This window comes from Histoplasma capsulatum (genome assembly GCF_000150115.1).
Source record: "Histoplasma capsulatum G186AR genomic scaffold supercont2.3, whole genome shotgun sequence".
Taxonomy (NCBI): Eukaryota; Fungi; Ascomycota; class Eurotiomycetes; order Onygenales; family Ajellomycetaceae; genus Histoplasma; species Histoplasma capsulatum.
In genome coordinates this window covers 110,854-124,966 of record NW_025544803.1, presented here as the reverse complement: position 1 = coordinate 124,966, position 14,113 = coordinate 110,854, and the positions used below count along the sequence as shown (strand labels likewise).

Sequence of the window (14,113 nt, the reverse complement as noted above, 5' to 3'; positions counted from 1 at the left end):
AGCTGGCAGCCTCGTCGTCGGTCTAGGAGAACACAGATCCATCACACAATATTACATTGAGCGGAGGTAGCTGGAGGAGACGTTACAGTAGCCGCGGGAGAGAAAAGAGAACGAATGAGGAGTGGATGGTTCGGCTGGTAGGCTGGCTAATCGTTTGTTTTGTTTGGGGCGGCGGTGGTAACGACAGACACACACGGGGGGAATAGTGAAGTCAGGGCAATGGGGAGTCAACGACAAGATAGAGGCGGCGAGGCACGAAAGGATGAGAGTCCAGGAGGAAGATCCCGAGGGGCGGCGATGCAGAGGAGAGCGGAGAGTGGCAGATGGACAACAGCTGAAGTATCCTCTGGTTCTGTCCTCTGGAACTGGACGGGCTCCGTCTTGAGACAGCCAGACACAAACTCCCGCTATACTCCTCCAGGGCTAGGGGGGAGGATGGATCTCTCCAAACAAGAGATCCGCCACGAAAAACATAAACAACACGCTAAGATCGGAGTGCGCGAATTATCCAGGGTATTTCTTTATTTGTTTATTTATTGACTGATTTACTCATCTCCTCCACACCATACGTCCACAGCATGTGTGTATGTATGTATGTGTTTACCGCTAAGCTATTGGGAATAGCACGTTAGCGATGTGATAAGAAAAAGAACTGGAGAGTGAGAGGCTGGTATTTTCTTTTTCCTGTTATGGTTGACACCGCCAACTTGCAAGGGATCATTGCTGTATTCTGCGTAGCCCTGCGATAATGGCCACTGTCACTCTGACCATTGCTCTTTTGTTATCAACAAATTAATTCGGAGAAGTGATGCTGGGAAAAACAAGTTTAGATCCCTCAACTAATTTAATCTAACCAACTATATGTCTGTACATCTCTCTCTCTCGCTTTTTTGGATGCATATGAGCACACCTGCGAGCCGGATGCAGCTTCAGCAGTCCCTTCCATGATTCCATCTAGAGATGTATATGGTATATACTCCACGGACAATGCATTGGCAGTTTATTCATTATCGACTGTCTGTCACCATCACACTTGTCGACCACGCATTATCACTCATATTATTGTGATACGGAGCAGACGTGCATCCAGAGAACAAGGCGTGTAGACTCAAATAAATCGATGTTGTTTAACTGCCCCCGGAGTTAATTAGTAAGTACCTAGTTATATTGTTTACGGTAGCGTAGGGGGAGTTCCATTGACTTTTTCTAAAAATACCGGTATCGATCAAAAGAGAGTGTGTGAGAAGGTGGGGGAGAGAGCAACAATCACGATCTTCCCCCCGTAGCTTGCTTTCCACTTTGACACCGGGGGTTCCTGGCGTGAAACCAGATAGGATTCGAGCAATGTCTACAGGCCAGAAAACTTGCCATGTCCTGTACATGAAGAATGCCAACAGGTACACTCCCGTATTGGAAGTAAAAGTAAAAGAGTTATTCTATCTTTCCTTTGAGTTTCCGCCGCGTCGACAGAAGGAACAGACTGGGTGTTTGTTTACCTTTGATAAATAAATAGACGCGGAATAAAGTTGCCATTTACTTAACTCTGTTTATTTTTATCGATGGTCTACGCGCAAATTGAGGTATACTACTGGTAACTTCAAAGGGGGATGTTCTCCTTTGGTAACCTATCACCTTCATCTCCCATCTCATAATCCACTGTACCGGTTGCCGAATTCTGATCAGGGCCTTGGGACAAGGGCTCCTCAGTTTCTAAGCCTCGATGCTACCCAAGGCTACTTCCTGCCCTGAATCCTTCAAAAGATCATCGCGGATGAAGAGCGAAGCAGCCTCTCTCTGGGGTGAGAAAAAGTTGGTCGGGAACACTAGCAGACAAAACCCTTGGGAACAATAACAGGGTTGCCGAGTTATTTCTACGAATTAAGTGCTGGTATTGCCGATTGTAAATATCAAGGATCCGCCATTATAATACTGGGGGTTTGACCGTCGGCCCAAGGAACTGACCCAGCGACGGCACCAAGTTAGTTGCAAAAATTTTCCTGGGATACCTCGCCTTTTTGTTCCCGGTGAAAAATAGCATCCTTTTTATTGGAGGCTCCAGGCGCCCGCTTGAGAATCTCTGTGTGGTTTCTTTGCTTTGAAGAAATGAAAAAAGTAGCCAAAATTCAATCACCTCGCCAGGACGTTCAAACTCTCGTCCGTTCCCCTTTGGGGCTGCATGGACAGACCATGATTCATAAAGGTTGATCTGGGCGATTCCTGCTTAGAGTTTCGACCAGGACTGAATATCTTGGCTCGGCGAGGGGTGTGGAGGGGCGTCACCTATTGATATCCTCAGCCTCCTTGGGATGAGATTTATGGAGACGTTCTGCGCACCGGCTTTGATCCAGCCAACCAGTCGTGAAACAAAGAACCCTGCCGTGGTACTCATGCTACCAGAGACGAAAAGAACTAGGTTAGCCAACCTCTAACCAGGGGGGAACGGGCGGAGAAAGAAGGCAAACAGGAAAAGCGAAAGCAAAAAACTCTCCATGCAATGTTAAAAAAGCATGAAAAGATGGGGCAATCAGAAACTGTTGGGTTCATCATACATATTTGCTAGTCGCACCGCCCTTCAATTTCTTTGCATTTCGCCTGCTATCGTGAGAGCGCCAGGATGAGATGCGTCTCTGCTTTTTCGGCACACGATTTGATACGTGTTGGCAGGGGGGAGCTGTTTGTAGGTTTTTTTGCGGCTCTCAATATTCGGTGAGAGCCTTTCCCCCACCATCGCTAACCCACAGATCGTATATGCGTCTGCTCTGGAATTAGCGCTAGTCTTTTCAGCTTGCAAACCACAGCAAGATTGTCATGGATGGCTCCTCCTGCACTGGCACATTGGCCTGGAGGCACTATCTGCCTTTCCAATTTCTATTTCCGCTGAGATGATCTAACAATGCTCACCGGAGGATGAGTGCAGTTTACTCAGTTTTCTACTAAAAGAGTCAGGCAACAGAGGGATTATTTACTGTTGAATATCTGAGAAATGTTGAACAGGAAACTCGGTTGTCATCATTTGATATCCATATCATTGATCTTTAAAGTTCTTCTTGATAATTTCACATGAGGCTAGGAGCAAGCTGATGGATACTGGTATAAAAATGTTATTCATCTATGCATCAGTCTTCTCAGATCATTTCATGCCAGTTCATGGAAAGGAGGCACCAGTTGGTGCCCTTAGTCATGGCAATTACCTGGATGGGTTTTCTCAATTCAATGACATGGACCTATCCACTGAGTTATTGGAGAAACAACACACAACATTGTTGAAAAGAGTGATGGGGGAAAAACTGCTGTCTATATATACACGTTCTTTTGCTCTTATCAACCAGCCTGCAACAGCAATAGCACGCAAATTATCTGAGAGCGCAAATCCACGAGACAGATCATTTCCATTCCCAAGCATTTTGCCCCTTCCTCCTCCAAGACTCGCATGAATGCCTCCAGACACTTGAAATATTGGGCAATAATTTTGGGTGGTGGCCCATCGCGTGTCCAGTCCAGGTCCCATTGACAGGCCTAAATCTTAGATGTCTTGCAAAAGCCACCACAACACAGAGCCAAACAACCGGGCAGCTTCAATGTGTACGACTGCAACAATAGTGAGGTTGTACCTGTTACAGACAATAATATTTGTCAAGCTGAGACTATTGCAAAACAGCTTAAGCTTACTAGAAAGGCATGTCGTTACCTTTTCAGCTTGGCCGAAGAATTATTTCGCGAAGAAACCCGTCTTTACCGCCATGTTCCCCCGTCATATCCCCTGTCGTTGATTCCTGCATTGCCTGGGAGGAAGAAACATTGCCTTTCTACGAGCATGACCAATACTATCCAGTCCGACTTTTGTGAAGTCTTTGACACAAGGCAGCGACTTGTTTGGAAAACTAGGTTATGGCGCCTACTCGACGGTATGGTTTTGTTGAGACCTGATACAAAAGTATAGACCTCTAGAGGTTCCTATGCTGCGGGAGATGTTGAGGCGGCTCATCAATGTTCTTGATTTCCTTCATACGGAGGCCCATATTTTCCACACTGGTATGCGACCTATGGTTGGTTTTATGATAGAGAACAATGACTGGAGGTATCTGGCCCTATGTGGTTTTGGCGAGGCTAGGATTGGAAAGATTCAGCAGGACACTGGCCCGTTTGTTCAGCCACACATTTATAGCGCACCAGAAGTGGCATTTGAGATTCCTTGGGGCGCTTCCGTGGTTATATGGAATGTTGCTACGCTGGTAAATAGGCGCTGTCTTGTTCGTTACATTTGTTGCTGTTTGGTGACATTAACATCTTCCTTCTAATAGGTTTGGGATCTACTCGACGGAAGACACCTGTTTAACAACATTGGACGAACAGGGTTATTACGATCCATTCAAGCACATGGCTCAGGTAGTTGCTTTGCTCGGACCACCACCTAAGGAGCTCATACTACGAAGTGAAACAATAGGACAGTACTTTGATGCTGATGGCCAGTTCCTTTCATGTCCCTCTTACCTCTTTGACCATGAAACCCGGAGCTGACTCTGCAACTCAAGGCAACTGGCAAGCAGGAAAACATGTGGAAATACCTGATATTTCCTTCGAACACATTGAGACGCGATTAGAAGGCAATGGTAAGGTCCGCTCTCTCAAGTTCATTCGGTCGATGCTGAGCTGGCTTCCTGAGGGTCGAAATACGGCTAAGGAGCTCCTTGAGGATTCTTAGTTGAATGAAGAATCGGTGTGAATGGGCGTTGGGTGCCAGATATCCATCCTGCCAGCGTACCTTTCAACGAGATGGTGGATACAACTTGCTTTGATCCCCAGGAAGCATCGTGAAGTGATAGCAGATCTCTATGTAGATACCTACCCACATATGTATCATGCTCTCATTATCGTAGCCATCATTTATACTTCACAGAAAAAAATTCCCCAACAGTGTTCCATGGTGTCGCATAAACAAGGACACAAAGCGGCCCGAAACAATATATACATAGAGGATCAGGCAATAACAGTGTGGCATTGATTGGTGAATGAGAAAACTTAGAAGAATGAAAAGATATTGAGGACGAAGCAACAAACCTCCTGCACTAATCCGGGAGCAAAAGAGCAAAATTTCCCCATGCCCCTTAGATAGCTTGTTGATTTTGATCATGTTAGCTTAATGCTATGTTGCCTCTGTCGGCCAACAAAAAGCCTCTGACCGCGAGACAGCATCCGAATACGCAATGCAACATAAACGCTGTCCGCCCTCCCAAAAAATAAATATATATATATATATATATATATATATTCCCGCCTCACTGCAACGCCCACGATAAACGGCGCATTTGATCTAACCATTTTGGAATAATCAATGCTGCTCCAAAATGTTTACTGCATCGGATTCCAGCTATTCCTTTAAAAAGGGAAACATTTTTAAAACACCTAAGGGTGCAACATTTGTGGGAGTACATATGGTATTTTGGAGGTAGCGCTTAGAAAAACACATCCCCCATTCATATTCCAAATATGGTACTGACCATACAAGTGGTGTTGCGGCTCCCTGTTTCCTCCTTGTGATCTTTCACCGAAATGATTCCACACTCAAACAAACCTGCCTTGCTCATGCATGGCGCATGTGTTTATTATGCAGTTGTTTGGGTCATCCGGGGAACATAGGGGGCGTTTTGCGGTGTGCCAGAAAGGTCATTGAATTTGTTGATTTATTTAATTATTTACTTTTCAATCACAGTTTCTCCTTTGTATTCTGTATTTCCATTCTGTCCAGCTAGTGGAATCAGGGGCTTATCAAGTTCCTGTTTTATTTTGGTTTATTTTGGTTTATTTCCTGTTGCACTGCATCATCCTCTACAGGATCAATTTGGCATGTCACTTCCCCTGTGCACTATTTCTTCCTGCCAATTCTTTATATGCCTGTTGCACTGCCTAGACCTATGTAGGTATTTGTGCTGTTAATGTTAATAGGATTACCATGATTGATATACAGAGACCTGACCCTGGCCATAAAGGAATCAAAAGACTCCTCGATGAGACATTGGTGTGAAATATATACACAAATATCTCAGGTTCATAATTATCTTCTTGTCTCTTTGTATTCATGTTGCTGATGAGGTTAGTCAATTTTGAGAAGGCTCTAACAATGGTCAGCATGGCAACACATCTTGTCCATTTTTGGCTTTGAGTTACATTATGATACCTCTTCCTTGTTCTGTTTCGCGGTCTTTGTAAACTTGGTGATCAATCAAGAAAATTGGTTGACTAAATCCGTCCTAATGGGAGATTGTAAGTTTGAAGATGGTAGAAAATCTATCAAAATGCATAGTTCATAAAAGAGTGAAAAATCTGGGCAGTTGCTGGGTTGCTATAAAAGTCAGAGGGAATCTGTTCACGAAAGATCGCATCTCTAAGGTGTAAGTATAACTACTAGTATGCTCTGAGCAAAAGCTTATTTACCATAGAATATAATACGGTATACTTCTTTGATATTTACTCCTATCAGATTGTATTCTAGTAGAATCAATGCTCAAAGGAAAAGGCGGGCTGTACTACAGTACATTGTTTGATATACTTAGGGCATCTCCCCTGCGATTACTTAGCAAAATTAGTTGGCAGAAAAGTCTAAGCTGCGTACCACGGGTTCTCGATACCAGTAACCTAACCACCAGTTTGCGACGAATTAGCGGTCCCGCATCACTGGAAAGTCTTGAAAAAACTCCAGTAATACCTGACGCCGAGTTTGACGCAGTACCACGGCTAGATCCTAATTGCCGCTGCTCGGAATCCTGCGTTTTATTGATCTTGCTCTATTGTGCGCTCAAAGTCATGGAGGCGGAAATCCAGAAGCGGATTCCCGGAATCGATCATGTGATATCTGAATACTCAGTGGTAAGGACCCTCCCCCTAGGTATCTTAATCCTTGAAACATGTATTTCTATGTGCTGGAGTGTTCCAAAAGGCCTTCTCCGGGCTCGTCTTATATGATCCCCACTGATATATACCGCAGGGTTACCTGACCCATGCATCTAAAACTTATGTCGAGGACTCTGATCCAAATGCACCTTCGCCCTTGTCAGAAGCTGCGGAAGCAATCTCGGCACTGCTTGTATCTGCCTCAGGGGACTTCAGCCCTAAAAATGAAGAGGAAATCCAGAATCTGATCAAGGAATTTGTCTCGACTCTCAGCGCTGCGAATGGCGTCGATGCCAAATCCCATGTGCCCTTTGCGGCCAAGAAGCTCGACCAGACCATACATGTCGGTTCGCAGCGCAATATGTCATCGACCCTAGGCTTGGCTGGGGCTTCAGTCGACCTGGAATCTGCCAATACGCGAAAGGTGGAATCCCGCGTCGACAAGAAGAAGCTAGAAAAGGCAGAGGCCAAGATCCGCGCGAAGCAGGCAAGGAAAGAGATGAAGACCGTTGAGTACGAGGCGTCACGCTTGCTCAAAGAGCCCGAGTCCACGCAGTCTTATGAGGAGTTCTACATGGCAGTCAATCCCTTACAAATGGGCGGGGATGCGTCGAAGAGCAAGGATGTTAAGGTCGACAGCTTCGATGTTGCAATCTCTGGCAAGCGGATTTTAACAGATGCGTCGTTGACCTTGGCATATGGGAGGCGCTACGGTTTGGTTGGCCAGAACGGTATTGGAAAGAGTACTCTGCTTCGTGCGCTGAGTCGTCGAGAAGTGCCTATTCCCACGCATATTTCCATTCTTCACGTAGAACAAGAGGTATTTAGCTCTTTCGATGTGGGTTACTTGTAGTTCGAATATGGCTGACTGCTCGTTTTGCAGATTGCTGGTGACGACACTCCGGCATTGCAAGCTGTTCTGGATGCCGATGTTTGGCGGAAACACCTTCTTAAGGAGCAAGACGTTTGTTTCACTCCACTGATATTCTCCAAAGACTGTCTTGAAAAGTGCGCGGCTAACTGCTTCGTGTAGAAAATCTCGGCTGAGCTTGCATCCATCGAGCAAGAGCGTTCGTCCATGGCGGACACTTCGAAAGACGCTATACGCCTTGACAAGGAGAGGGAGGCGCTCGACATCACGTTAAGTGATATTCACGGCAAACTAGCAGAAATGGAGTCAGATAAGGCAGAGCCTCGCGCCGCAAGCATCCTTGCCGGGTTGGGCTTCTCCCCAGAGCGGCAGCAGTTTGCCACAAAGACCTTCTCTGGAGGCTGGCGTATGCGTCTTGCGTTAGCCCGTGCTCTATTCTGCGAGCCTGATCTATTATTGCTCGACGGTTCGTTTTTCTTCCGCTCGAGCTCCCGTCCAAACCCCTTTTACCGATTACGTATGTGCGGCTCTCGCTAATTCAATTCTGGACTACAGAGCCGTCTAACATGTTGGACGTGCCGTCCATTACATTCTTGTCAAACTATCTCCAGACGTATCCAAGCACGGTCTTAGTTGTTTCTCACGATCGATCATTCCTCAATGAGGTTGCAACTGATATTATCCACCAACATGCTGAGCGATTGGACTATTATAGAGGTGCTAATTTCGGTATGTTTTCTCTGTTCAGTAGTTTTGATAATGGAGATAGATGTAGGAAGTAAAATTCTGACTGCTTTTGCAGAATCCTTTTACGCAACCAAGGAAGAGCGAAGAAAGACTGCCAAAAAGGAATACGAAAATCAAATGGCTCAAAGAGCTCATTTGCAAGGTGCGTATGGTATACACGTATACCCAATCGAACAGCTATTAACTCTGCACAGCTTTCATTGATAAATTCCGCTACAACGCCGCGAAATCCTCCGAAGCGCAATCAAGAATCAAGAAACTCGAGCGCATGCCGGTTCTGCAACCGCCTGAGAATGAATACGTTGTCCACTTCAGTTTCCCAGAGGTCGAGAAACTATCTCCGCCCATCGTGCAGATGTCAGAAGTCTGCTTCGGTTACACAAAGGACAAACCTCTTTTGAAGAACGTCGACTTGGATGTACAGCTCGATTCACGGATTGGCATTGTTGGGCCCAACGGAGCTGGTAAAACAACTGTGTTGAAACTGCTCATTGGCCAACTACAACCCACGTCAGGACTCATATCTCAGCACCCTAGGCTCCGGATTGGGTTCTTCGCGCAGCATCATGTGGATGCACTGGACATGAATACCAGCGCCGTCGGATTCATGGCAAAAAATTACCCCGGACGGACCGATGAAGAATACCGGCGACATCTAGGAGCGTATGAAACCTCGGTTTTCATTTTCATTCAATTCCATACATACGCAGGCTCTTCGTTTTAAAGCTGAAGCTAACTATTTTCGATTTTCTGACGAAATAACTGTAGTTTCGGCATCACCGGCATGACGGGCCTTCAAAAGCTCGAGCTCCTATCTGGCGGCCAAAAGTCCCGCGTTGCCTTTGCGTGCCTCTCGCTAACGAACCCGCACATCCTCGTTCTCGACGAGCCGTCCAACCATCTCGACATCGAGGCGATGGATGCGCTGTCCGACGCATTGAAGAAATTCCAGGGCGGCGTGCTGATGGTCTCGCACGACGTGACGATGTTGCAGAATGTGTGCACGAGCTTGTGGGTCTGCGATCATGGGACGGTGGAGAAGTTCCCTGGCGATGTCAAGGCGTATAAGAAGAGGATCACAGAACAAGCCAATGCGGCGGGAGTGGTTGCTGCGCATTAGACATTAGACGATGTTACTTAGCAATCCCCTTTGCGTGTAGATGGCGAAAAGGACGAGGACAACCTTGGGTCTTGGTAACGATTAAGCCACGTTCAGAGGTACTAGTACGTATTATTTACGCGGCGTATTACCCGTCCCCATCGTACCAAGACGGTATTGCCGCATCGTGAGGTCTCAGCCAATCGAAGCCGACATCGCTCCAGCCTTCTTCGGCTTCCCAGCAGCAATTCCAAGGTTCCATCCTCCATATCTTCCATGGATATCGCACCCGCAGTAGAGAAAGTAACGTGTATCCCGCCAGCTCCATCATGCCACGCGCCATATGCAATCCTTTCACTCGCCGCACGCAATAGCAGATACCGCTGTGGCAGACACCCACGAGGATTTCGAGCTGCAAGAGATGAGTTCGGCTGCTGCCACTAACCCTGAAGCTCCATTGCTCGCTCCTCGCGATGCAGCTCCTCGCTCTCCGCCACCCAGATACTCTGACCACCAGTTTGGGAATGATGCCGCCAGCAATGATGGTGATAGGAGGCGGTCGCTGGGACAGGCACCAGCAGCTGCACCCGCAGAGTCGGGAGGCTGGTTTATATGGACACTAACATGTTCAGCGGGGATTAGTGGTTTGCTTTTCGGATATGAGTAAGATCGCGATCTTCCCCTCTTTTTTTTTGTTGTTGTACAGATATTCCTTGGACGGAAGACAGTGTAAGCAAGGACTGACTCTCTATTCTCTATTGCTAACTATGTGCGGCCTCATCGCGGAACAGTACAGGTGTTATTTCATCCACTCTGGTTTCGATTCGAACGGACCTTTCAGGCCACCATCTCACCACCCTCGACAAGAGTCTGATCACATCATGTACCAGTCTATTCGCGCTAATAGCAAGCCCATTCGCGGGTATTTTGGGGGATAAACTTGGCCGTAGACCCATCATACTCATCGCGGATGCCTTGTTCATCGTCGGGGCGTTGTGGCAGGCCGCATCCTCGACCGTCTGGAGCATGATATTAGGCCGGAGCCTGGTTGGATTGGGGGTTGGAGCAGCTAGTCTGGTTACTCCTTTGTACGTTTTAAAATGCGGAAGAGACCTCGTGCTATACTCTCCGTTGTTGATTTACGGAAACAGATCATTTACGGCATTACAGAGACATTCGCAGAAGCTAATGAGAGGTTGCGCAACAGGTACATATCAGAACTATCACCACCTGATATCCGCGGCAGATTGGTAACCATCCTAAGCCTCTTCGTCACTGGTGGCCAGGTAGTCGCCTACACCATCGGCTGGCTCTTCTCAACCACCCACGCGGGATGGCGGTGGATGGTCGGCCTTGGAGCCCTCCCTGGAATAATCCAGCTTTCCATCCTGCTCTTCCTTCCCGAAACCCCGCGCTGGCTTGTCCGTGCGGAGAGGCAACCTGAAGCCCGTCGAGTGATCCACAAAATATACGGCGCCTCTAACCCCCGAATGCCCGAACAACTCGTCCGGGACATCGAGCGCGAGCTCGTCGCGGAGGAGAACGCCGTGGACGAGCTCCTCAAACCCATAGATCAAGAAACATCGGACCACCACTGGTTCCGTCTCCCCCGTGGCTGGGCCGCTCTATTTCAGATCGACGGCAACCGCCGCGCCTTAGCCATCGCCTGCATGCTCCAAGCGCTCCAGCAACTCTGCGGCTTCAACTCACTCATGTATTTCAGCGCAACCATCTTCTCGCTCCTAGCATTCTCCTCGCCGACCCTAACCTCCCTCTCCGTCGCCGTGACAAACTTCCTCTTCACCCTCCTCGCCTTCTCGCTCATCGACCGCATCGGCCGCCGCCGCATCCTCCTCTCCTCTGTCCCCATCATGACCGCAGCCTTGCTCCTCTGCGCCCTCGCCTTCTCTGTCTTCGATCCCCCAACAAACGGCGACGACCCGTCGCCGCCGCCACAGGAACCGGGCGGAGGATCGGCTTCAGCGCTCGCCCCTCTCGCGCCTCTCCTTATCCTCACTTCCCTCACAATCTACACTGCTGCCTACGCCTCCGGCATCGGCACGATACCCTGGCAGCAATCCGAGCTATTTCCTTTAGGTGTGCGCTCGCTCGGCTCAGCGCTTGCGACGGGGACGAACTGGGGGTCTAATTTTGTCGTCGGGCTCTCGTTCCTGCCGATGATGGATTGGATATCTCCCGTGTGGACGTTTGTGATGTATGCGGTTATTTGCGGAGCGGGGTGGGGGTTGACTTGGGCGATATATCCGGAGATGAGTGGACTGGGGTTGGAGGAGGTCAGGGGGTTGCTTGTGGCTGGATGGGGCGTTAGGGAGAGTGTAGAGGGATTTAAGAGGAGGAGGGGGGAGAGGAGAAGTGAAGAAGGGGAGGGTCTGTAGATGTGTTATTCGTTGCAACATCGCTTCATTCTTCCTCTTAGATACAATCTTTCATTTTTTTTTTTTTTTTTTTTTTTTTTTTTTCAATTTCCTTTTTTCCTTCCCAGGTTAACCGAGGACACAAATTCTCACGATCATAGTAAACGGGGTTTGTACTGGTATGGCTCTTTATATATATATATATCAATCAACCGAATGGAGCCAAAGCTTAAACTACTAGTCCTCTACTCCGAAGCAAGGCAAGAGAATAGTCGCGATATTTACCACCGAACACTGCCATAGGATAGTATCGTGGTATATATTATGGATGATTCTCATGATAAGTACTGATTCTAGGTTGCTCGTGGGCTGTCACCAGAGAGTTGGAGTTATGTAGCTCTTTGAATTCCATACTTATATTAGTTAGTCAGTAACTACCCTTTGATCCCTTCTTATCCAAAGATCAACTATCTTTTTGCCTTTTGTTCTTTTTTTTTTCTTGTCTTTTCTTTTCTTTTCTTTTTCTCTGCTTTTGTTTATTTTCTGAGCCACCGACGCTAGTCCACAACGGGAAGTACACTGCCACCGCTGACTCAACCATGCCAAGGCCCGAATTCGGTTGGATTTAAGTCCTTTGTGGAGATCATCGGCGTTTTACATGCGCTGCGTATCTAGCTATCTATCTACAGATCTGTACAGATCTGTATATATATATATAGATATATAGTGGCTCTACCAGTAGGCGTAGTTCGTGCGGTGATAACAACCGCCCGTCGAGAATAATGCCAGGCGTGGGTGCAGCGGAAGATGCAGATGTCGATGCAGATGCACGCTGCTGCTTCTGGTGCTGCTGTTGCTGCATGGTGGCAGCCGGTTGAAAGGTGGAGGAATCAGCAATTGGGCCAGCGTCGTGTCCCTGCAGGAACCGCAAGCAGCATCTTCGGCGTCGAGGACGGTGGAGTAAATCTGATTCATAATACTTGCCACCCCATACACGGAGTGCTTCTCCTGCTTCTTCTAAGTTCTGCTTCTTCTGCTTCTTCTGCCTCTTCTGCCTCTCCCTCGCAGGAGTCCCCCATGTCGTGTCTCGTCGCTAGCTGCATCCACTGGCATTGCACCGAGTCAATCCGTGCATCGCAGCTAGTGCGCGCCCAACCGTCGCCGCCGCCGCCGCCGTCGTTCGCTGTCTCTCCTCAGCCCACTTTCGTCTCAGCCCAAGCCGCCACCAACACGAGCCCTGCTGTCTTGCACCCATTACGCTCCATTACGCCTCCATTACGCCCCAGTTCACCGCAGTTCACCACATTCTCCCCCCATCCCTCGCCGCCCGTGACCATACCGTACCGTACGCCGGCTCGTCGGTGTGTTTGCTTCGTTCCTCCTTTTGATTCTCTCGCGGTCTCGTCTTCTTCATTCCTGCGTCTTCATCCTCCATCCTCACCTCCATCCTCACCTCCATCCTCGTCTCCATCCTCACCTCCATCCTCATCCCTCTCCGTCTTCCATCTCCCTCCCGTCCATTCCCGCCATAGGATGGCTCCATTCTAGCTTGACTACCGCCTCTGCCCAGCCAGCCCCTGTTGAGGTTGAGTCACCGACACTGGCCAACTGCCAAATACCTCTCTGCCTTCGACGAGATCCCCATCTGGGCGCCCATCTCCCAATCGTTTCCTTTTCCTCCTCCTCCTCCTCCTCCCTCCACGCTGCGAGCGACTCATTGGATCCAACAGACGCACCTGCCGCCCGCTCCCTTCGTCCTCCGCTTTCTTCCCATCGCTTTCTCTGCTCGCTCGACCGAGAGACACACGTTGCCCGCAAGTCGCTTGTCTTCCCCAAATATATCCAATATATATATATATATATATAGATATATAATATATAACATATAATATATACCGTATAAATGCACCTCCCTGAACCGAGACATTATTATCAACCCTCAGATCAGGCTTAGGCGGAACCTGATGCTTCGCTGTCGTACAGCCCCTGTTGTCTCGCTCTGCAAACCAACCACCCGCTGCGTCCATATTTTATCTTTCTCATTAGCCGCTGCCACCCTCTAATCGCTTTTTCTTTCTTTTCTTTCTTTTTTTCCCTTTTTTTTCGAAGAACTCACATCGTATCTCTCATATA

The 14,113-nt window shown here is 48.2% G+C and overlaps 5 protein-coding genes across 5 annotated transcripts; 4 read left to right on the top strand and 1 right to left on the bottom strand.

Moving 5' to 3' along the window:
* Window positions 1-219: 219 nt before the first annotated feature.
* Window positions 220-540, top strand: HCBG_02219 (uncharacterized protein; the record flags this gene model as incomplete). Its single annotated transcript, XM_045429268.1, has 1 exon — window positions 220-540. One exon carries the CDS (start codon window positions 220-222, stop codon window positions 538-540), a length of 321 nt encoding a protein of 106 aa, XP_045289163.1.
* A 2,597-nt stretch (window positions 541-3,137) lies between these two features.
* On the top strand, window positions 3,138-4,702 carry HCBG_02218 (protein kinase; the record flags this gene model as incomplete). Its single annotated transcript, XM_045429267.1, has 5 exons — window positions 3,138-3,272; window positions 3,542-3,905; window positions 3,949-4,232; window positions 4,302-4,386; window positions 4,533-4,702. 5 exons carry the CDS (start codon window positions 3,138-3,140, stop codon window positions 4,700-4,702), a joined length of 1,038 nt encoding a protein of 345 aa, XP_045289162.1.
* A 2,099-nt stretch (window positions 4,703-6,801) lies between these two features.
* On the top strand, window positions 6,802-9,702 carry HCBG_02217 (ATP-binding cassette protein; the record flags this gene model as incomplete). The annotated part of the gene is made up of 8 exons (XM_045429266.1): window positions 6,802-6,864; window positions 6,983-7,708; window positions 7,772-7,852; window positions 7,922-8,225; window positions 8,315-8,488; window positions 8,562-8,648; window positions 8,701-9,169; window positions 9,275-9,702. 8 exons carry the CDS (start codon window positions 6,802-6,804, stop codon window positions 9,624-9,626), a joined length of 2,256 nt encoding a protein of 751 aa, XP_045289161.1.
* Window positions 9,703-9,948: 246 nt separating this feature from the next.
* Window positions 9,949-12,106, top strand: HCBG_02216 (uncharacterized protein; the record flags this gene model as incomplete). The annotated part of the gene is made up of 3 exons (XM_045429265.1): window positions 9,949-10,268; window positions 10,397-10,693; window positions 10,813-12,106. The coding sequence occupies 3 exons, from the start codon at window positions 9,949-9,951 to the stop codon at window positions 11,999-12,001; spliced, it is 1,806 nt and encodes a 601-aa protein (XP_045289160.1).
* Window positions 12,107-12,407: 301 nt separating this feature from the next.
* HCBG_02215 (uncharacterized protein) lies at window positions 12,408-13,754 on the bottom strand (the record flags this gene model as incomplete). Its single annotated transcript, XM_045429264.1, has 4 exons — window positions 12,408-12,431; window positions 12,717-13,073; window positions 13,320-13,557; window positions 13,717-13,754. The coding sequence occupies 4 exons, from the start codon at window positions 13,752-13,754 to the stop codon at window positions 12,408-12,410; spliced, it is 657 nt and encodes a 218-aa protein (XP_045289159.1).
* Between the last annotated feature and the right edge of the window lie 359 nt (window positions 13,755-14,113).